At 44.2% G+C, this 22,488-nt stretch overlaps 1 protein-coding gene and 1 pseudogene across 1 annotated transcript in view; both read right to left on the bottom strand.

Moving 5' to 3' along the window:
- Positions 1–7,100: 7,100 nt before the first annotated feature.
- LOC104875036 lies at positions 7,101–10,271 on the bottom strand (annotated as a pseudogene).
- A 7,999-nt stretch (positions 10,272–18,270) lies between these two features.
- Positions 18,271–22,488, bottom strand: part of Tlcd2 (TLC domain containing 2) — a 9,201-nt gene continuing 4,983 nt past the window's right edge. Inside the window, exons 3-5 of the mRNA XM_019210363.1 lie at positions 20,162–20,244; positions 19,875–19,957; positions 18,271–18,994 (exon numbers count right to left, since the gene is read on the bottom strand). Coding sequence (XP_019065908.1) covers positions 18,545–18,994; positions 19,875–19,957; positions 20,162–20,244 — 616 coding nt within the window. The 3' untranslated portion in view covers positions 18,271–18,544. The remainder of the gene's footprint in view (positions 18,995–19,874; positions 19,958–20,161; positions 20,245–22,488) is intronic.

The following is a 22,488-nucleotide window of genomic DNA, read 5'->3' as shown; positions in this document are numbered from 1 at the left end:
CCCTCCCCCTCTCCCTCCCTCTCCCTCTCCCTCTCTCCCTGGTGGTGCTGGAGGTCAACCCCAGAGACCTGCACATGCTAGACAAGTGCTCTACCACTGAGCCACATCTCAAGCTTCACTCCTCTTTCTTCTAAGAGTTTTATAGTTTCAGCTCTTAACTACAAGTCTATGATTCACATTGAGCTCATTTCTGTGTGTGGTGTGGGGTAGGAGGGCCAAACTGATTCCTTTCATGTGAATAGTCACAGTCACAGAACCATTTGTTGAAAAGACTATTTTCCCCTATTGAATTAGCTTGATAATTTTGTCAGAGATCAACTGACCATGTATTTATTTTGGGACTCTCAATTGTATTTCATTGATCTATGTGTTTCTGTTCTCTGTGCTATTTTTGCAACCCCCATGTGAGCCTAAAATTATCTCAACATTAAAAAGTTAATAAAGGGGCCAGAGGGGAAAAAAGGAGGGACCGGGATTTAGTTCAGTGGTGCCATACCTGCCTTGCAAGTGCAAGGTGACAAGTTCGATCCCTGGTACCAAAAGAAAACAAAACAGTTAATGAAGAAATAAACTCATGTAATCCTTAAAAGGTAAGTGTCATCATCACTCCCATTTTAGTGGTGACAACACAGGACAAAAAGGTTCAGTGTCTTGGGTTTACACAGACAATGACATGAACTGTGTGCCAGTTTCCCTCTGCCAACTTTAGATTCATTAGTTTCTTTAACCATAACAATAACTAAACAAAATAGATACTATTATTAGCCCTGTATTCTAGATAAGAAAGCTGAAGCCGAGGGAAGCTAAGGTACTTGCTCAAGGCCCCACAGCTGGCTCAAGAGCTCTGGTCCTTTAACCACACAGCTGTCTCATCTTCCACATATGTACTTAAAAGCATAGTTGGTGTTGAATGGGAAACATTGGGCAACTTTATTTGCTGATAATTTTCAAGTTTTTTCTTTTGAAACTGGAAAATATTTAAATGAAATAAATTACCAATAAAGAAACTAAGGTTAAAGAATTGAGAACATCTCTTAGGAGATTTAACCTTTCTGAGTTAGTCTGATGAAGTTCAGTTGGATAGAAATGAGTCAAACCCCAAAAGAGATCTGAACAGAAAGTAGCTGCCATTATTACAGCCCATTCATTGCAGCCAAAGCAGCCTCCTCCCTGCTTGAAGAATTTAAAACCGAACTTGGAGGTGACTGTGGATCATACAGATGAAGCTTTCTTATAGCTAGAAATATAGAAGTGGCAGTCCAGGGGCCCAGGTGACAGGTCGAATCATCAGGACCAAAGATGATACCAAGCCCATGAGAAAGTCAGGAGAAAGAAAATTCACAGAAGAAAGACTACAAGAAAAGATGAGGGCTGGGTGTGGTGGTGCACATCTGTAATCCCAGAACTTGGGAGGCTGAGACAGGAGGATCACTGTGAACTCAAGACCAGCCTGGGCTACATAGTGAGTTCCAGGTCAGTGTCAATTATATAGTGAGACCCTGTCTCAAAAACAAAAAAAGAAGAAGAAAAGAAGATGAAGAAGGTTTAAAACACTCACTGTCAGGGGCAGGAGGAGGCCAAGAAAGAGCCAGGAAAGAAACAGCTGGGGAGGTCCATGAAAGAAAGAACTTTGAGGGAAGGAAGTCTGCTAGGGAGCCTAGTGTGGGGTGTTTAGCCCATGCCTGTAATCCTAGTGCTCTGGGAGGCTGAGGCAGGTTGATTACAACTGTGAGCCCAGCCTGAACAACTTAGTGAATGAGACCTTGTCTCAAAATAAAACATTACAAAGAAAAAGTGGTGGATTGGGGGTGATCTGACGGTGACATCTGTCACTCCATTGATCACCAGCGTTGATTTGGCTGATCTGGCTGTCTAGGCGGGTGTCCCCTTCCTCCCTTACTGCTCCATGTGTGTCCCTCCCAAGATGTGAGTTCTGTGGAAGAGTATGACCACCCTGGATAGAGGAGGACTGTTTCCTCCATCAACAGTATGAGTAGCTGCACTCCACTACTACAATCTTCAAACAAGCTTTAAAAGAAAGGCTAGTAGCCAGGTGTGGTGGCGCATGCCTGTTATCCCAGCACTTGGGAGGCTGAGGCAGGAGGATCGCTGTGAGTTCCAGATCAGCCTGAGTTACATAGTGAGTTCCAGGTCAGTCTCAACTACATAGTGAGACCCTGTCTCAAAAAAAACAAACAAAAGGCTAGTAATGTAGTTCAGTGGGAAGGACTTGGGCTCAATCCCCACTACCCACCCAAAAAAGGAAATCTTCCGTCATGTTGGATGCTGTAAGTGTTAGCAGCAGGTGGGGGAAAGCCAGGAGTTTGGTGAGGAAGAATTATCTTACCAAGCCAAAGATGTAGCTCAATGGGAGAGTATTTGTCTCACAAACTCAGGGTGTTGGGTTCAAACCCCAATACCACCACCACCACTAAAAAAAAAAAAAAAAAGCTGGAAAGCTGGAGGGGGCGAAGTAGGGGAAAAAAGAAGCCGGGCATGGTAGTGAACACCTATAATCCCAGCACTCAGGAGGTTGAAGTACGAGGATCACCACAAGTTTGAGGAGAACCTAGGCTATGTAGTGAGTTCAAGGTCAACCTATACTACATAGAAGACTGTCTCAAAAAAACAAAAACAATTAAAAAAAAAGAATTTTCTGACCTACAAGCGTAGTTTCAGAAAAGTAAGGGGAAGGAAGGCTCAGGACTGTCCCCCCAAGATGATCATAAAGCAATGGGAACTAGCTGCTCCATTTGAATATTTAGCTAACACCAGGTGTGGTGGTGCACACCTGTAATCGCAGCACAAGGGAGGCTGAGGCAGAAGGATCCTGGCTTTGAGGCCAGGATGGTCCACAGAGTGAGTTGAGTGCCAGCTGAACTACATAGTGGTAGCCTGTTTCAAACCAACAAAAACCAGGAAAATTCAAGCAAAGAAGAAAGGCAAGACTTTGAATCACAACAAAGGGGTTAAGAGCAATTGAGAAGAAAGGTAGAATGGTATCGTAGAATCGGCAGAGACATCAGAGATTAGCTTGGCCAAACGTCCATTCAATGTAGGAAAGTCTTTCAAAGCACACACGCCCTTAAGGATTTCCTTCTCCAAAGGTTTCATGTGCACCTCCAGGTGCCTAGCTTTGCCAGGAAGAGCACAGCCCAAACACAGGCTCTGCCCACTGGGAGCTTGGATGGTGAGATGGACACTAAATAACTAGTCCAGTCCTACAACTCATGTTTTTAGTTTCAGTTTTTACAAAGTTATTCAGTCTCTTGTTACAAAGATTTGTTACCAAGAACAGCAGCCTAGGCTCTCTCCTCCCATTTCTCCATCCTCAGAAGAAACCTAATTTTAGCTGACTGCATTGGCATTTATTTTTATATCATATTTCCATATTTGTATGTTATTTCTAACTGATAATTGTGTATTGCTACTTTTTAACTTTCCACTTTTAGGAGCTGTCTATTCTTCCACTGTAGAAAATGGAGCTCCAGCTTCCAATACACAGGTGGTGATTTTGATGAGATTAATAATCAGCGTTTGCTAGGGCTGGAGATTTAGTTCAGTGGTTCTGGCACCTGCCTCTCAAGCACAAGGACCTAAGTTCAATCCCCGGTACCGAAAAGAGAAAAAACAGTGTTTGCTAACTGTAATTGCATACAGCAATAGCTCTTTCTTTCTTTTCTTTTTTTTTTTTTTTGGTTTTTTGAGACAGGGTCTCACTATGTAGTTGAAACTGACCTGGAACTCACTATGTAGCCCAGGCTAGTCTCGAACTCACAGCGATCCTCCTGCCTCAGCCTCCCGAGTCCTGGGATTACAGGCGTGAGCCACCAGGCCTGGCTCTAATAGCTCTTTCTTATACAGCCCTGACTCTGTGTTAGACACTGATATAAGTACACTACACATCTTAATCCATTTAATCCATACAATGATCCTATTATTGTCACTCCAGTGAACAAATGAGAGTTTCACAACTGAGAGGGACACAGAGAACTCCAGTTGGGGTCAGGGATTTAGCTCAGTGGTTGCGCCTGAGCCTTGCAAATGCAAGGTCCTGAGTTCAATCCCTGGTACCAAATCTGGGATTTAAATCCAAGTGGTCTGGTTCTACGAGTCATTCTCTGAGCCACTTTACTGTGTCCCTGTGTACAATTGGTTTTGATGAGTATAGTGTGTATTGATGAAGGAAATGATTACTTTTCCTTTCCTAAACAACTGTTTGATTAATAGCTATGTTTACCTAGTTTTCTATGGACTCCTTGCCACTCAGTCCTGTTTCTTGAGTAGTTTGCGATTCTCTGTTAAGCGTTCAGACCCTTGAGCGATCTATCCATATCACCTCTTTCCTAACCACCCCTCCCCCAAAAAAGGCCTTCCCCGGTGTCAGCACAGCACCATGTGCCAGTTTCCCTCTCTGCTTGGTACACAGTTCTCTTCCTGTAATTCTCCTTCAGTGCCTCCCTGGGAAATCCCTTTCTTCCCTTCTGTATTGAATCTCCTGTTTTCTGTATCCATGTCTTCCCTTTTTGTTTTTGTTTTGTTTGGGTACTGGGAATTGAACTTGGGACCTTGTGCTTGCGAGGCAGGCGGTGGAACCACTGAGCTAAATCCCTGACTTCATGTCTTCCTCTTTTTAAAAAAATTTATTGTAATTTTATTAATAAGATGTAAATTTTTTTTTTTTGGTTTTTTGAGACAGGGTCTCACTATGTAGTTGAAACTGACCTGGAACTCACTATGTAGCCCAGGCTAGTCTCGAACTCACAGCGATCCTCCTGCCTCAGCCTCCCGAGTCCTGGGATTACAGGCGTGAGCCACCAGGCCTGGCTCTAATAGCTCTTTCTTATACAGCCCTGACTCTGTGTTAGACACTGATATAAGTACACTACACATCTTAATCCATTTAATCCATACAATGATCCTATTATTGTCACTCCAGTGAACAAATGAGAGTTTCACAACTGAGAGGGACACAGAGAACTCCAGTTGGGGTCAGGGATTTAGCTCAGTGGTTGCGCCTGAGCCTTGCAAATGCAAGGTCCTGAGTTCAATCCCTGGTACCAAATCTGGGATTTAAATCCAAGTGGTCTGGTTCTACGAGTCATTCTCTGAGCCACTTTACTGTGTCCCTGTGTACAATTGGTTTTGATGAGTATAGTGTGTATTGATGAAGGAAATGATTACTTTTCCTTTCCTAAACAACTGTTTGATTAATAGCTATGTTTACCTAGTTTTCTATGGACTCCTTGCCACTCAGTCCTGTTTCTTGAGTAGTTTGCGATTCTCTGTTAAGCGTTCAGACCCTTGAGCGATCTATCCATATCACCTCTTTCCTAACCACCCCTCCCCCAAAAAAGGCCTTCCCCGGTGTCAGCACAGCACCATGTGCCAGTTTCCCTCTCTGCTTGGTACACAGTTCTCTTCCTGTAATTCTCCTTCAGTGCCTCCCTGGGAAATCCCTTTCTTCCCTTCTGTATTGAATCTCCTGTTTTCTGTATCCATGTCTTCCCTTTTTGTTTTTGTTTTGTTTGGGTACTGGGAATTGAACTTGGGACCTTGTGCTTGCGAGGCAGGCGGTGGAACCACTGAGCTAAATCCCTGACTTCATGTCTTCCTCTTTTTAAAAAAATTTATTGTAATTTTATTAATAAGATGTAAATGGTTAATGAACAGCCATCATCAACTTGACTGACTTTAACCATCCCATGGAAAAAAATATTTCCTATATTATCCAGCTTACCAATGATTGTTCCTATGCTGGTAAAAAACGTCATCTTGGGGCTGGGGATTAGGTTAGTGGTGCCTGCGCCCAAGCACAAGGCCCTGAGTTCGATCCTATCTCCAGTATCAAAGAAAAAAATGTCATCTTGGACTCCTGTTTGTACCATAAATAATTTTAATTTATACAATCAACCATTATATCTTTTTTTTAAATTAAAAATTAAATTAAAACAATGTCATTTTTCTTCAACTTTTAAGACACTTGTGCAAGTTTTGAATTAGAAGCAGAGAGCTGACAAAAAATTTGAGATGGTAATATTGGATAAAAATATCTGTGGTACTGTCCATTATCATTTTATTGATAGGAAGGTCTCATATAATATATCTATCTATCTATATATATAGATAGATAGATATATATATATATATTTTTTTTTTTTAAAGCAGGGATCAAATTCAGAATATTGTACTTTTGAGGCAGGCAGCAGCACCTCTGAGCTAAATCTCCCGCCTGAGGTCTCTCATATTGATGTATCAAAAATACATTTCGAGGGTCAGTGATTTGGTTCAGTGGTGCCATCGCCTGCCTCCCGAGTTTGATCCCCCGTACCAAAAACAAAAATCAAAAAACAAACATTTCCAGACAGTTGTGGTGGTGAATGCCTGTAATCCCAGCACTCAGGAGGCTGAGACAGGAGGATCACCATATGCTCAAGGCCAGCTTGAGCTACATAGTGAGTTCAAAGCCATCCTGAACTACATAGTGAGACCCTGTCTTAAAAAAAAAAAAAAAAAAGTAAAAAGTACATTTTTAACAGTAAAGTAAAAAATTCCCTTGTACATTTCTTAAATTTCTTTGTCCTTAGTGGTTCACATTAATATGTCTTACAGGCCATGTGAAACATCATGACAATGTGTGTCATGTAACATACACCACACTGAGAAGCAAGTCAAACAGCAAAAGACCTAACAATTTAGGAAATCCTTCTCAATCCTCTATTTTCCTGCTTTATTGATCCGGACACAAGTACATATGCCTGGAAACAAAAGAATCTTGCAGTATAATTCCAGTGATAATAATTAACTTTCCCACCGTTAAGAAAAGTGGCCCATGCAGCCCAGGCCTATTACATAGAGGTGGGCAACTGCTGTGACAGCAGAGCACTCCGCTGGTCTGTCTGACATCGTCATCGCAAAGGTGGTTGTCCCGACTGTTGCACTGATCCAGCCGCCCCCACAGAGGGTCGGGAGTAGACACTGCTGTACAGAGACAGGCTGGTTGCTTTCCTTTCCACGCTATAATTTATTCCAATACTTTCAGTGGCATTTCAGTGAGTCATCTATGCCACCACGTTCTGATCAAATGACATCCAAGAGCATCAGTAGATCATCACCCCGACTGTATGTGAGCAAAAAGGCTTGGCCTGGCATGAACTCAGCACAGTCAGTCAGTTGAGAGAAATCTGTCTGTGGCACATTTTGTGGAGGGCCCAGGATTGGCCATTTATCTGGTTCTACCTTTTTTCTAATTTTCTCATTCCCAATTTCAACTTCTGTAGTATCTCCTTCAGTGCCTCTAAGATGAGATTAAGATTTGTGGTGAGAGCCTGAAGATGGTGGAAACCAGTGATCAGGGAAACAGGTGAGAAAACCTGTTCATTCATCTTTCTCCAAGGAAAGAAGTGTCACTCCAGATTTTCTATACAAGGCAGGCCACCGGACCGCTGAGCTAAATCCCCGGCCCAAATTTTCTATACAAAAGTAATATTCAATTTGACATTTAAAATATTCTTATACAGGCGTGGTGGCTCACAACCTGTAATCCCAGAACTTGGAAGAGGAGGCAGGAGGATCACTGTGAGTTCGAGACCAGCCTGAGTTCCATAATGAGTTCCAGGTCAGTCTCAACTGCATAGTGAGAACTTGTCTCAAAAAAGCCAAAAAAAAAAGAAGATAAAATAAGCAAATAAAAAAAATTCTTCAAGCAATGCTTCCTCCACATGATACACCTTTATGCATGTCCCATCATCATAGTAGTACATCATTAAGTTCCACTTGAAAAGTCTGATCAGTCCTTCACCGTGTTCTCCATAACTGTATTCTCAAAGTTCAGTGGAGGATTTCTTCTGCTAGTCCTCTTCCCCATCCGTGGCCTCTTCCTTGACCTCTAAAGGAACCACAGATAGTACCAGCCTCACTTCTCACACTGGATACTTCCTCTCTCTCTCTCTCTCTCTCTCTCTCTCGGTACCGGGATGGAACTCAGGACCTTTCGCTTGCAAGGCAGGTGCAGTGCCGCCGAGCTAAATCCCTGGCCAATTGCCTTCCTCTTTTTGGTGAACTCCCTCATTCTGGTGGAGTGCATCCTCTAGGGACTTTCTGAGAAGGGTGCAGGGAAGGTAAATTTGTTTGAAACTTTGCCTATCTGATAATACCCTTACTCTGCCTTTATGATTGATACATAATTTGGCTGGGTATCCTATACCAGTTTGAAATAAATTTTCTTCAATTTTTGGTGCTATTAATATATTACCTTTTAGATTCCAGAAATGAAGTAGTGATGTTGAGAAGCCCAAAGTTATTTTGATACCAGGTATGTATATGTAACTTCTCCTTCTTCTCTGAGACATTAATCTTAATGTTCTGAAGTTTCAATATGTTTTTTGATGTGCATCTCTTTTTTTTCCATTGTTCTGGGCATTCCATAAACAGTTCAATGTGGCAACCCATGTCATTTGGTTTTGACTTTTTTTTTCTATATTGGAAATCAAACCAAAGGCCTATACACTGAGATCCATCGCCAGCTCTTTTTATTTTGAGACAGAGTCTCCCTAAGTCATTAAATTGCCCAAGCTGGGCTCAAACTCCGTACCTTCCTGCCTCAGCTTCTCAGAGTACTAGGGTAACAGACATGTGCCCGTACATATGGCGATTTGAATCATTTTGTTTCATTATTTCACTGATGATTTATTTCCCTTTCTTTTCTGTTTTCTCTTTCTAGGTCTCCCATTATTTTGCTATTGAGTCTCTTAGACTAATCCTATGATTGTTTCAGCTTTTCTCTTCTATGTCTATCATCTTATTCTCCTGGGAGACTTCCTCAACTTTATTTTTCATTTTTCCATGAATTTTTTTATTTCCAGCATCGGACTCTTAATTCCCAAGTACTCCTTTTAGTTCTTTCTTAATGTTTCTTTTGGTAGTATCATGTTCTGTTATCATAGTTACAGCACATTCCCTTGTCTCTCTGAGGAACCTAAGAGCTTTTGTAATGTTCTATCCTCCATGCATGATTTATAATTTTTCCATTTTTCCTATATATTTCTTTTTCTTTCTTTCTTTCTTTTTTTTTTTTTTGAGAGAGGGTCTCACTATGTAGTTGAGACTGACCTGGAACTCACTATGTAGCCCAGGCTGGTCTCGAACTCACAGCGATCCTCCTGCCTCAGCCTGTCGAGTGCTGAGATTACAGGCGTGCACCACCACGCCCAGCTCCTATATATTTCTTATTAAAGATTTTCTTCAAATGCCCATGATTGGTTATTTAATTAGAGTTGCAATGCACTAAATGTGGGGGAGTTATGGAAGTTTCTTTGGAGAAAAAAATGTTGAGAGCGAACTCTGCACGATGAAAACAGGTAAGACAAAAGGATTGGAGTAGACAGAGGGGAGCCAGAAAGATGAGAGTGGGGGAGATGCAAAGCCTACTGAGGGTTTGGCACTGCCTACCTGAGGTTCTGCGAAAGGAAGGAGCATGCGGTGTGTTTAAAATAAACTGAACAAAGTCACAAAGAAATAAGCAGAAGTGGAGCATTGCAGCACACGCGAGGGGTAGTGACGCAGGCACCGCCGCAGTCTGAGTATGTCTGTGAGCATAGCTTTCGGGCAATCATTATACCTTTCCCAGGTCAATAGTTGTGTTGTAGGAGTCAGATTCTTTTTTGGGGGAGGGGTTGTATAATGGCTAATTAACTGACTATAGAAAATAATCACTACAGAAAATAGTGGTTAGCAGGCCACAGGTGTGGTGGTGCACACCTGTAATTGTAGCACACAGGAGGCTGAAACAGGATGGCTGTGAGGTTGAGGCCAGCCTAGGCTACATAGGGAGCTCAAGGCCAGTCTGAACTATATAGCAAGACTCTATTAAAAAAATAAAGGAGAAGAAGAAAAAGAAGAGGAGGAGGAAGAGGAGGAGGAGGGAGAAGATAGTGACCGTGAATGCCAGCTGCTCAGGAGGCTGAGGTAGGAGAATCACAAGTTCAAGGCTAGCCTGGTCAATTTAGTGAAATCCTGTCTCAAAATATAAAATAAAAAGGGTTAGGGATGTAGAGCATCCCTGAGTTCACTTTTTGAACTGAAGGTAGGGGACTGAGGCCGAAAGTATCACAAGTTCCCAACAGACAAGGGGAGGTCATTTGGAACCCTACAGGCCATATAATAATTTTTTTCTTAAGAAGAAGAAGAAGTCACTGACCAGATGGTGTATAGCAAAGAAACAACATTTTAGCAATCATGTGAAACATTGTTACGAGGCCATACGAGGCCATCGTTATATCACCTAGGCTAGATGAGTTGACTCAGGCCAGGATGGTCCAGCAGAGATGGAGAGGAATGGACTCCATTCTGCACTTGGTGATTAAGTGTCTGTGGGGGGGGGTGGAGATGGTCGGTATGATCTGAGGATAATTCCCATGTTTCTGTCTTTCACAGTGAGTCTATGGTAGTTCTGCACACAGCCTGAGAGAATACTGGCAAGTGCAGGTTTGGGAGGAAAGATCCTAAGTCAGGTACTGAACACTCCCTGACAGTTAAAACACAACCTGTCAATCTTCTATATGTTGTCTATTAATCCTCAGGTTCTAGGTTCCTTTCTTCCTCCTCCTCCTCCTCCTCCACCTCCTCCCCTCGTCCTCTTCTTCTTTTTCTTCTTTTTGAGACAGGATCTCACTGTGTAGTTTAGGCTGGCCTTGAATTCATGATTTTTGTTGTCATTTTTTAAATTTGCTATGTAGCCCAGGCTAGCCTTGATCCTCCTGCCTCGGCCTTCTGCGTGTTGGGATTACAGGTGTGTGTCACCACAGCTGGCTTCTTTTGGTTTTTTGGAGAGAGGATTTGACTGAGCCCAGGCTGGCCTCCAGTTCATCATATGACTTTTTTTAATTTTAAACTTTTTTATTTGTTACAATAGTCATGTTTGTATACATGAAATGATTCTTACCATAGTGCAATTCATCACTGTGGCTCTTGCCATCTTGTGGCCCTCAGGACCCTGGCTGGAAGGTTTTCCCAGTGCTTGTGGGTGTTGCTGAAGGTTCTTCTTTTCGAAAGTATGGAGTAGAGGCGTGCACTTTAATTTGAGTCCGCAATGGTGGCAGCAAGAGCTCCTCAGTGGTCTTTTTACTAAGGAGCTTTTCTTCTTCATAAAAATGTTTGCTTTTTATCTTCATTTCATTCTTTAGTACGTCCTCCAGGGTAGGTGGAACATTTCTTTTTCTTCTCACCCGAGCTTCCCGTTTTGTTGAGATATCACCTATTTCATAGTCTATTTCGTTTTTCTCTGCTGCCTCTAGAATCCTTTTCTCTCCAGTTCACGCACCACAGGATAGAGCAGTATCGGCTCCCAAGCTGGTCTGTGCCCACGTGCTCCTTTGCCTCCTTTCGTGGAAGAGACCCCGAGGCCACCCCATGCTGGCCGCTCGGCTCCCGGTGTGAGTGAACATCATAGTGTTGCCTCAGCATCGGAGTGCTGAGATTACAGGGTGCACCCCACACCTAGCTAGGAAACGGGTCTTTGAATGACCTGTCTCTACAGCTGACACTTTGGGTTTCCCTCCCCGGATGACGTCTATTTCCCAGTTTCCCACTTGGACACAGTCCTGATTGCAGGCTCCCTGAGGCCAGGGATCTGACTCATTTACTCACTATTGCATCTTGTCCTATGTCCCTTGGACATAGTAGGTCCTCTATAAATATGTGTTGGAAGGAGAATAAGGAAAAGTAAAGTGTACGGGTGATACTCGGAAGCACAACAAAATAAATCTTCCTTAGATCACAGTACTGACACTGACAGTAGTTTCACTTGACATTTTGTAAGAATTTAAAAAATCAAGTATTATAACTTTTAAATCTTTCAAATAGTATTTTATTTTAAAACAGATCGGGAAAGATTTTGAAGCAAAATGCAAAGTTCATGTGAATTTTAAAGATTCAATATATATCAAGGAAATGCTAATGCATTTGCTTCCCTCCTCCATTTCCCCAGGGCCCCAGCATCCCACTTATGATTGCTATGGGTTAGAGAGAAAGGTGGATTCATAATCTTATAAGATTTGGGGTTGGTGCTGGGTGTGGTGGTGTACACCTCTTATCCCAGTACTGTGGAGACTGAGGCAGGAGGATTGCTGCAGGTTTGAGGTCAGCCTGGGCTACATAGTGAGTTCAAGACTTGCCTTAACTATATAGTAAGACCCTGTTTCAAAAAACAAGCAAACATGGCCTGGGATTTGCCTCAGTGGTTCTGCCACCTGCCTTGCAAGTGCAAAGCCCTGAGTTCAATCCCGGTACCAAAAAAAAAAAAAAAAAAAAAAAAAAAAAAAAAAAAAAAAAGAGCAAACAAACAAATAAGATTTGGGGCTGGAGAAAGAAGGGCTGGAACTTGGAGAAAATGTTGTTTGGACAAACCGCTAAGGTGAAGGGGATCGGGATTTGTGGCACTCCAGTTCTTCGGGCTTCTCTGCCCTCCTTGACTTTGGGTCTGTGGCAGAGTTACCATGCAAGTCTGTCCACTCCTGGGATTAGCTGTGGAGACCAGCGAAGGTCAGAGAGATGAAAGAGTTCTCTCAAGGGCATGGGCAGGCAGGCCAGAGTGGGAGGGTGAAGATTGAGAAAAGCTTACCACCCTGAAAAATTAACTGTCCCTGAGACATCCCACACTATTCCAGGGTCTGTGTTTTTGGTGTTGGTAGGCAGGGAGCCCTGTCCAGGGACTTTCTTGTTGTGCTACATGAATGATCTGTTATTCTTCTACTTCTAAAGCACATATGACGTGCATTCTTATCTCTGCAGAAAGCAGAGTGACATAGTCTGAGTGAAATTTTTGGCTTGTTTTTCGTTTGTCTTTGGTACCAGGGATGGAACCTGGGCCCTTGTGCTTGCAAGGTAGGCAGTGGAATCACTGGGCCAAATCCCCAGTGAGCGACATTTTTATGTACAAGTCCTGCAGAAGGTATAGCCAGTGAAGTGGTGGCTTTTACCATATCAGAGGTGGGGACTGCTCCATAATACCAAGTTAAATGCTGTTCATATCTGTGCAGGAAAGCTGAAATGAACCTCTGCCCTGCACAGTTACTGCTTTCCTGAAAAGTACAGAAATCAATATGTGGTGAATAGAAGTCTGGCCTTCAAACCTCCTGACTTATAAATACTACTTCAGAGGCAATTTAGCTGACTTGATTGATCTTTAGTTGTCAGTGGGCTCCTACAGGTCCACCTTGACGTTTCTCTACTCCTTAGTCTTTCTGTATACATAGAGACAAGCTAGGATATGTGAAGGAGTTATGAACCAAATCAAAGATTTAGATTCTAATTCTGATGGGCAGTAAACAACCGGGATGTGCTAGGATAAGTCATATAAATTCTCTAAGTGTTAATTATATGCAAAATGAAACAATAAGACTGGATAACCCTTTTTATTTTTGTTTTTGGCATAGGGCCTTTGCACTGAGCTATAATCCCTATTCCTTTTTTATTTTGAGATAGGGTCTCGCTAAATCTCTCACTCCGCCTCCTGCAGTGCTGGGATTCCAGGTGTGTACCAACAAACCCAGTTTGACTGGGTGATCTTGAAGGTTGTTATCAGGAAATTTTTCAACTCATACCAATTTACACAAATCTGAGAAGCGTATGTTGTTGCTGTCATTGTTTTTTGTTTGTTTGTTTGAAAACAGAGTTTTGCCATGCAGTTCAGGCTGAACTTGAACTTATTATGTAGCCTAGGCTGCTTTGAACTCATAGTGATACTCTTGCCTCAGCCTCCTGAGAGCTGGGGTTATAGGTGTGGGCCATCAAGTGGGGAATGCTGTTGTTGTTATTGTGTTGTTTTGTTCTTTCGGAATTAAGGTTCTCTTTTCCAGAGTCCCAAATGACCATTTTTCTTTGATTCAATTCATCTTTATCTTGTTCACACTCTAATTGATTCTATTCCCATTTACTCCATTATAATCACAATTCAGGTAATCTACTTAAAGTTTTCTGGAAATCTCTGTCCATCTTGTGAGTTCTCTTTTTCTGTGGTAGCTTCGTGCTCAGGAAATTTCTCTTGCATTCTAGCTTGGCAAGTTCAGCACACACAGAGCTCATTTTAGACAAAAGTCCTAGCAGAATGGGTGGGTGTGGTGGTGTAGGCCTGTAATCCCATCACTCAGGAGGCTAAATCAAGAGGATTGCTGTGAGTTTCAGACCAGCCTGGACTACATACAGAGACCCTGCCTAAAAAAAAAAAAATTTAAATCCTAGCAGAAGGCAAGTGGTGCATGCCTATAATCCCAGCATTCAGGAGCCTGAGGTAGAAGGAATTTAGGCCCTATCGCCAAATGGGCAGATAAGCCTAACTACTCAGTCTCTCTAGCCTCTCTTTTCTTTTTATATAAATTTTTTCGGGTTTATTTTTAGACAGGGTCTCACTATGTAGTTGAGACTGACCTGGAACTCACTATGTAACCCAGGATGGTCTCGAAATCACAGTGATTCTCCTGCCTCAGCCTCCCCAGTGCTGGGATTACAAGCATGCGCCACCATGCCCAGCCTTTTTCATATAAAATTGATGAGTGAATCTCTGTTATGTGGGATTAAGTAGGAAAATGTGTAAAAGGTGCTTGACATGTGGGAGGAGCACAGCAAAAATTCAACCAGGGATGCTGCGCTTTTAATGATCCTAAGGAAACATTTCTTCTCAACACAGGTGCTTCCCTTTCACTGTCTTTTGCAAAATGAGAACTACCAATTTTTAGCCTGACACATACAGATTTTGTTTACACATGATAAAATTTTGACAATTCGTTATTGATATTTCTGTTTAAGTTTCTTATTAAAGCAGGATTAATTTGGCTAAAACATTTTTGGTGGGTTGTTCTGGGGGTTGAACCTAGGACATTTAGATCCTTTTTTGGGGAGTACTGGGGATCGAACTCAGGATCTTGCACTTGTGAGGCACCACTGAGTTAAATCCCCAACCTTTAGAGCCTTTGTATTAGTACTGAGTTAGGTCCTCAGCCCTTTTTTGAGATAAGGCCTTACTAAATTGCTAAATTGCCCAAGTTGGTCTTGAACTTGCAATCCTCCTGCTTCAGCCTCTTGGAATTCTGGAATTACAGGTGTACATCATCACATCTGGCTGATTCTTTTGGTTTCATCCCCCTGGCACTAAGCACGTACTCTATCATTAAGACACTCGAAGCCAGGCGTGGTGGTGCACACCTGTAATCCCAGCACTCCAGGAGGCTGAGGCAGGAGGATTGCTGTGGAGTTCGAGACCAGCCTGGGCTACACAGTGAGTTCTAGGTCAGTCTCAACTACATAGTGAGACCCTGTCTCAACAAACAAAAAACAACAAAAAAAAGACACTCCAGCCCCATGAAAATCATTCTAAACTGTCTGAAACAATTTTCTTGCTCAAAGTCCATGTTACTGAATACATTTAATTCATGACCTGCAACCTGTACTGGAAATCGAACTCAGAGCCTTGGGCTTGTGAGCCAGGTGCAGTGCCACTGAGCTAAATCCCCAGCACATTGGTTTGCTTTTTTTTTTTTTTTTTTGGTACTGGGGATCAAAATCCGGCCCTTGTACTTGTGAGGCAGGTGGTGGAACCACTGAGCTAAATCCCTGGCCCTGGTACCGGGGATTGAACTTGGGTCCTTGCACTTGTGAGACAGGTGGTGGAACCACTGAGCTACATCCCTGGCCCTCCTGGTTTGCTTTTTGATAGTAGAGGATCTTAGAACACTTTAGGACTTTGTAGGTCAAAGAGTCAGTGCTAAGAGGAAACCTTCCCATAGCAAAGGCTCTGCAACATTGTATTACACATCTCGGATATCATTTGATTTTGTTCTTGCTGTTATCCTTGTTTTGAGACAGGGTCTCTATGTAGTTCAAGCCAGGCTTGAGCTCACTATGTAGTCCAGGCTGGCCTCAAACTCATGGCAGTCCTCCTGCCCCTACCTCCCAAGTGCTGGGATTACAAGCGTGTACCTCCATACCCAGCAGGACACCATTTGAGCTGGGACAAGTACCTCAAAGCAACCACATTCACAAGGGACTGATGCAATTATTTACATGCATAACAATTTAATTTATAATAAGGATAGTGCTCCAAGAACATAAAATGTCCACATTCCCTATCTAGGAAAGCTCCTCCCCCTGCTGGAAGGTGAAAAATTCCTCAGCAAGTAGCTTGGCAGGCACAGGGTCAGTCTTGCAGACCACTTTACCAGGCCGTGGGAAGGTCTGACAAACATTGCCCTGGTGAGGGATCCCAAAATCTCTAGGTGTCCATTTGTGTCCTGGCCACCTCCAGTGGCTAATCTTACCCTTCCTGTATGCATTTTACTAGGTGACCCACAAAAACAGCCACATTTTCCTAATGGCCAAGTTCTTGGTCATTTCTCAAGGATGCTACCAAGTATCTCCATCTTTGTGTTTTGCACTGCAGCTGCTTGTCTTTCTGCCTCCAACTCAACACATCCTCTCCTTCTCAGTGGATCTTTCCACTGGGGGCCTTCTGCTGTCTGCCTTCCTGCTCTCCAAATCCTCTGACTGTTCCCTCTCCATTCTGCTCTTAGCCTGCTAATCTGCAGATCTGCCACCATCCTCTCCACCTCTCCTGAGTCAGCTTGCTCCTCCTAGTCCCTTGCTCTCACTCTTCCACTGCCTAGACTAGCTATGCCTTCGGTCCTTGGGACTCCTTTCTGTCGGCCTTTATTCCTACTTTCCTTGTCCTCTTTGTTTAGGAATATTCTACCAGTTCTATGACTTAGGAGCCTCTCAGCATTTGTAACAGTCTTTTTTTGTTTTGTTTTGTTTGAGACAGGGTCTCACTATGTAGTTCAGACTAATCTGGAACTCACTATGTAGCCCAGGCTGGTCTCGATCTCACAGTGATCCTCCTGCCTCAGCCTCCAGAGTGCTGGGATTACAGGTGTGCGCCACCACGCCCGGCTTGTAACAGTCTTTTTCAGTATTTCTGCCAATGCTTCTCCTGCTGGCCCTCAATCTTTCTTTGCCTGAATGCAATGAATTCTTTCTATCCAACTCTCAAGCTCTGTATATCTGTCTCTATCATCCTCTTTGTCTTCCTCTCCCTCAGTTTCTTAGCAGTATTTAAAAAAACTCTTCCTGTCACCTGCTTTGGTTCCTGTGTCTTTTCCATGGAGGATTAAGGGTTCTTTTTGTCCATTGTTTAGGAGAATAGCAACTTAACTGCTCTACACTTCCTGTAACCTGGATATTCTGAATGAGAAGGGAGGAGTCTTGTGCAATTAAAAAAAAAAGAAAAGAAAAAAAAATGCATCATAAACAGCCGAAGAGGGAGAAAAGCTTTTGAATGAGTCCCAGAAGAGGGTTAGCTATTCCTTTACCTCTCTGTAGCCAAGGGAGCCTTCTGTCACTTGCTATAACACTATCCTAATTTTTCCATAAACCTGAGGCTAAGAAAGCCCTGCACTGGGGACCTAGATTGGGTGCTTCTCAGTCTCTTCTATGCCTTCAGTGCTGTTTTAAAACAGACTTAGCTGGGCATGGTTGTGCATGCCTGTAATCCCAGCATTTGGGAGGCTGAGGCAGGAAGATCTCTGTGAGTTCAAGACCAGCCTGGGCTACATAGTGAGCTCCAGGTGAACTCACATAGTGAGGCCCTGTCTCAAAAAAACAAAACAAAAAGAAGACAGACCTAGCACCATGACCATTCATCTAAGAATCTATATTTTCTTTGGAAAGGTAAAAAAATATTTAAAAAATTTGGGCCAGGGATTTAGCTCAGTGGTTCTGCCGCCTGCCTTGAAAGCACAAGGTCCCAAGTTTGATTCCCCTGTAACTAAATAAATAAATAAAAATAAAAGGTTGGACACAGTAGGACTAGTATTAAATACACACTCAGTACCTGTAGTGCAGCTTTGGGAACCAGAAACATCAGCAGCAATTGCAATGACCTGTGTTCTTCTGTCACTTGGCAACTGTCATGCCCATCTCTACTGCTCACAGATCCTATCTCTTGTGCCCTCTTCTCTAGTGCCAAATCTGATCATAAATAAGGTCTCTTTCCCCTCTGGTCCTGCCCCCTCCATGCCAGATCTCTCTGATCTTCATTTGTCCCTATGCTGGAGCAAAAGGTTTCTGTTGCCACTGGCAGTTTCTTCAGCTTCATACCTCAAGCTACTCTTTCTTTCTTTTCTTTTTTTTTTTTTTTTTTTTTTTTTTTTTTTTTTTGGAGACAGGGTCTCGCTATGTAGTTGAGACTAACCTGGATACTCACTAGGAACTCACAGTGATCCTCCTGCCTCAGCCTCACAAGCGCTGGGATTACAGGTGTGCTCCGCACACCTGGCCACTCATATTCTTTTTGATGATAGATTTTAGTGAACAGTAATCCAGGTTCCCAGCCAAGCACCAATGTCAGCATATCTTCCTAGATCCTAAGAAGGGGGAAGGAGGAGAGGATCTGAGATACTGATAATCTAGTCCAGCCCATGAGAGACTGTATAGCAAAGGCCACCATCTCCTAGCCCATTTCCATAGGGCTGGCAGAAGAGGAGCCTGCTACTTCTCTCTAGTTTTTCAAGTTCAGAGTGAAATTATCCCTAGTAATGGGCTCATGATCACATGTCCTGGTTTCCCTGGTCTCCTCATGTTCAAGGATGGGTGGGTGGGGCCGAGGCCGAAGGACATCACTGATCAGAATTCGGACTCCTATTCTAATGCTCATGGCACCCACAGTGACCAGCCCAGTTCCACCAAGAATGATCTGAGAAAGAGGTATCCGATGGTGCTTTCGGAGCATCCACAGACTCATCCATCCCAGTGGTACCAGGCGGAAGAGGACCAGAGTGGCCAGGGTGGCATAACTGGTCACACTGAAGGCCAGGGAGGGGATCTGGTGAGAAGTCAGCAGCAGCATCCGCAGATGCAAGCAGATGGAGTTCACCTCCACCAGCAGACACACCATGGAGAAGCCCACATAGTGGCCAGACAGAACAGCAAAGCTGAAGCAGCACACCACCTAGGGACGAAGGTCAAAGTCAGAAGACCTTCCGTGACCCGCACCTATCCTCTACCAATCTCTTAGTCTTTATTCCGGAAGTTCCTAAGAATTTTGTAAGATTACCTTCAAAACCTGAACTTTACATCAACTCTTATTTTGTGTTTTTTTGAAACAGGGTCTCACTATATAATTCAGGCTGGCCTTGAAGTCTCCATGTACCCCCCAAGCTGGCCTGGAACTCTGAATCTTCCTGTCTCAAGTGCTAGGATTACAAGCATGTGTCACCATATTCAATTATTATCTTGGCCCAGGAGTTCTGAACACTGGGCTTCTTCGCTATCCTGGGGCTTTTGCAATCTTCTCTGACAACACTAGGGCTGTATTTCTGCACAGTACTTCCCAACTGCCATTCCTGGGTTTTGTGTTCCATCTCCACATCCTATACCAGGGCTTTTCCTTCTCAGAAAAGCTCTATACTCAATGTTTCTGTGATGAGCTGGACATTTGTGGGGGAGTCAAGTCCCTGCCCAGACTCCCATCTGTGGCCAGCAGTTAACCCCCACCCCCGCTTCAGCCTAAGATTGGAAGGATCAGGCACCAAGAGTCAGCGAATCTGTAGAAAGTCAGAGGATAGAAAACTGAAGTGAGCTGGGTGTGGTGCTACATGCCTATAATCCCAGCACTGGGGAAACTGAGGCAGGAGGATTGCAGGGCTACAGAGTGCGTTCAAGGCCAGCCTGAACTACATATCAGAGACCCTGTCTCAAACAAGTAAACAAACAATACCAACAAACAAATAAACCAAAAAAACTCAAACAAACAAACAAGAAAACTGAAGAGACTGGGACCCCAGGTTGGGCATGCCTCTATTCCTTGGCCTTTCCTTTTGGAATCTCACCACCAGATGATGACAGAGAATGTCCCAAGCCTGGCCCAAGGTTTGGTTCCACAGCAGATCAGCACCGTCAGCCAGGAAATACCCTGTGGACACAGGCGAAGGGGTGTTAGGCTTCCCCAGAGCTGGTGCACAGCCAAGAGAGGCGCTCCAGCCTTTTTTTTCTGAGCTCTCTAGTTTGCCTCAGGAAAATGCAGACACATTTAATCCCCGTGGAAGTAGGGAAAGGAGTCCTTGGAATTCCAGACCTAAGATTGCCCTCATTGAACCAGTTTTCCGTGCAGACTTACCCACAGACACTGCCACCAGGGCCAGGGCCCAAAATGGGTGCCCATGAACTGGGTCTGCGGCCAACTGAGGATACAGCGACACCCTAGGACAGATAGGGGAGTCGGGGTCAGTCTCTGCATAACCCTACCCCACTCACTCTGTGGCTGTGTTCGCCCTCCAGCCCAATCACGCTGGACTCCAATCTCAGACTGAAAGTTCCAAAAGTGCGGGCAGGCCGCGTCTTCCAACCTCAGCCTTCCAAACCTCTCCTCCTCATTGCCTTGCCTCTCCAACCCGCAAGCTCCGCACCCCAGCAGCGCCCCGGCCCCGGTGAGCAGGCTGTGCATCAGAGAGACACAGTGGTTCCGCCACTTCCAGCGGTCCAGAGCGGTCGATCCCGGCGTGGGCAGCAGCTTCATTCCCCAGTGCAGACCCCGGAACGCAGCAAAGGAGAAGCCGGTCGCCAGCAGCCCCATGGGCGCCATGGCCTGGGGGCCAGCTAAATTCCTGATCTGTCTCTTTGGCCCCTAAGCCCTCAGCCACACCCCCAACGGGGCTCGGGCTCTGCTTTCCTGGCAGGACTGGATCCTTGAGTACTCTTGCCCAACCAGTCTTCCGAATCTGCTCTATCTTTCCGGGGCTTGTCCACGCCTCCATCTCTCAGCTGGGCAGTGATTGGAGCAGCAGTGGGGCCCCCGCCCATGGGCCCACGACACCTGAGGGTGTCCCGCCTCAGCTGAGGATAGCTGGGGATAGTTCCTGGGCACCACCAAGCCCTGCAAACCAGGGATCCTTCTGGGATGTCAAAAGGGATTTTCCCCAATGCCACACGTCCCAAACTCTTGTTAGAATTCCAGAGATGGGAATTCCAGAGATGGTCATAGTCTAATCTCACCTGACACTTCTGGTGCCCCACCCCAGTAACTTTCACCTTCTCTCCCTAGTTGCTCATCTCTCACCTACTGGTTAGCTCTCACCTCTTTCCCTCGTAACCCTGAAGGTAGAAGCTGGGTCAATTCACCCCACTGCAAGGCCACCCCACAGCCACTGCAAGGCCTCATCTTTCACTCTTGTGAGTTGTGGGGGCCCCTCACTTCTTAGAGACACCTTTCTGCCTTCCAAGGTTTCCAACCATTGACACATCCCACCAAACCTATAATTCCAGTAGTCCTGCTTCTTTCTATCTCACCTCCCCAAAGCAACAGCAGCTCCCATTTTGAAGAAGCAACCAGCCAGGAGACACCCCTTCCCCCCAACACATGACACCTTAGTAGGAAGGGGAGGAAAAGAGAAGCCACTTACTGCTAGTCTTGAAAAAGCACCCCTCCCTCAGGGCTTTGTACCTGTTGGGTCGGTCAAATATCTCCCCCAATTTGAGGGCAAGAAGTAACACAGGGTCACCTCAAGTTTGGGGCAGAGTCAGAAGAGAAAACAAAAGACAGCAACACAACCGTTAGAATTCTAGAATGTTTCAGCCTTGGAGAGGAAAATCCTCCCCATCCCTCACACCCCAAAGAATGACAGGTTTTTACTGTTTTCCTTCCTTCTTACTCCATTCCACAACTCTTTAGTTGGCTGACAATCAGCAAGTCAAAAAGCTGCTTCCTTTATATTGAAGGTGGATTCTGCCTACTTCTAATGAGGGTCATAGCTCTTTGGTCTTGGTGGCAGAAGCGAGATGAAGTGAATATCATCGTTTGGAAAACATTACATTAAGCAACACACATTGTGACACTATGGCTGTAAGGCCTACTGCCTTCAGAAGTCCACCTATGGCAAATATGGGTATCCTGCCAAGCACAAGATAAAGCAGAACTGGAGTGCAAGGGTAAAACACAAAAATCCCACCAGGACTGGTTGAACGAAGCACCTAAAAATTGTATTGCAGATTCAGGAATGACACCTAAACCCAAGAGAGCAGTGTTACAACATCCAGTTCATTTTGAGAAGTTCAATGGATTATTCACAATAAATGCTTTGGTTTTAAGGGGGGTGGAGGGAGAGAATAAAGTTCATAGGGTGGGGGATGTAGCCCAGTGGTAGAGTATTTGTTTACCATGAGTGAGACCCTGTGTTTGATCCCTACCACCAAACCAAAACAAGAAGTTTTGGTTAGCATCCCAACCAAACATTCTCACCAAGGGCAAAGTGCACTCTTTCCTTCTATACCCACATCCAAAGAATTAAAAAATTACACTGATCTTTTATATTTATTTATTGTATAGGATCAATACACAATCAGTGTAGATTTGGAAATTACAGAAAAACAGAAGCAAGAAGCCACAATTGTTTTATTTCACCATTCAAAGGTAACCAAGTGCCAGGGATTTGGCTCAGTGGTTCTGGG

This window comes from Fukomys damarensis, unplaced genomic scaffold, assembly GCF_012274545.1.
Source record: "Fukomys damarensis isolate Sample0158 unplaced genomic scaffold, DMR_v1.0_HiC HiC_scaffold_13, whole genome shotgun sequence".
Taxonomy (NCBI): Eukaryota; Metazoa; Chordata; class Mammalia; order Rodentia; family Bathyergidae; genus Fukomys; species Fukomys damarensis.
Note: the sequence above shows the minus strand (reverse complement) of the source record. Positions and strands in the feature narration are given on the sequence as shown.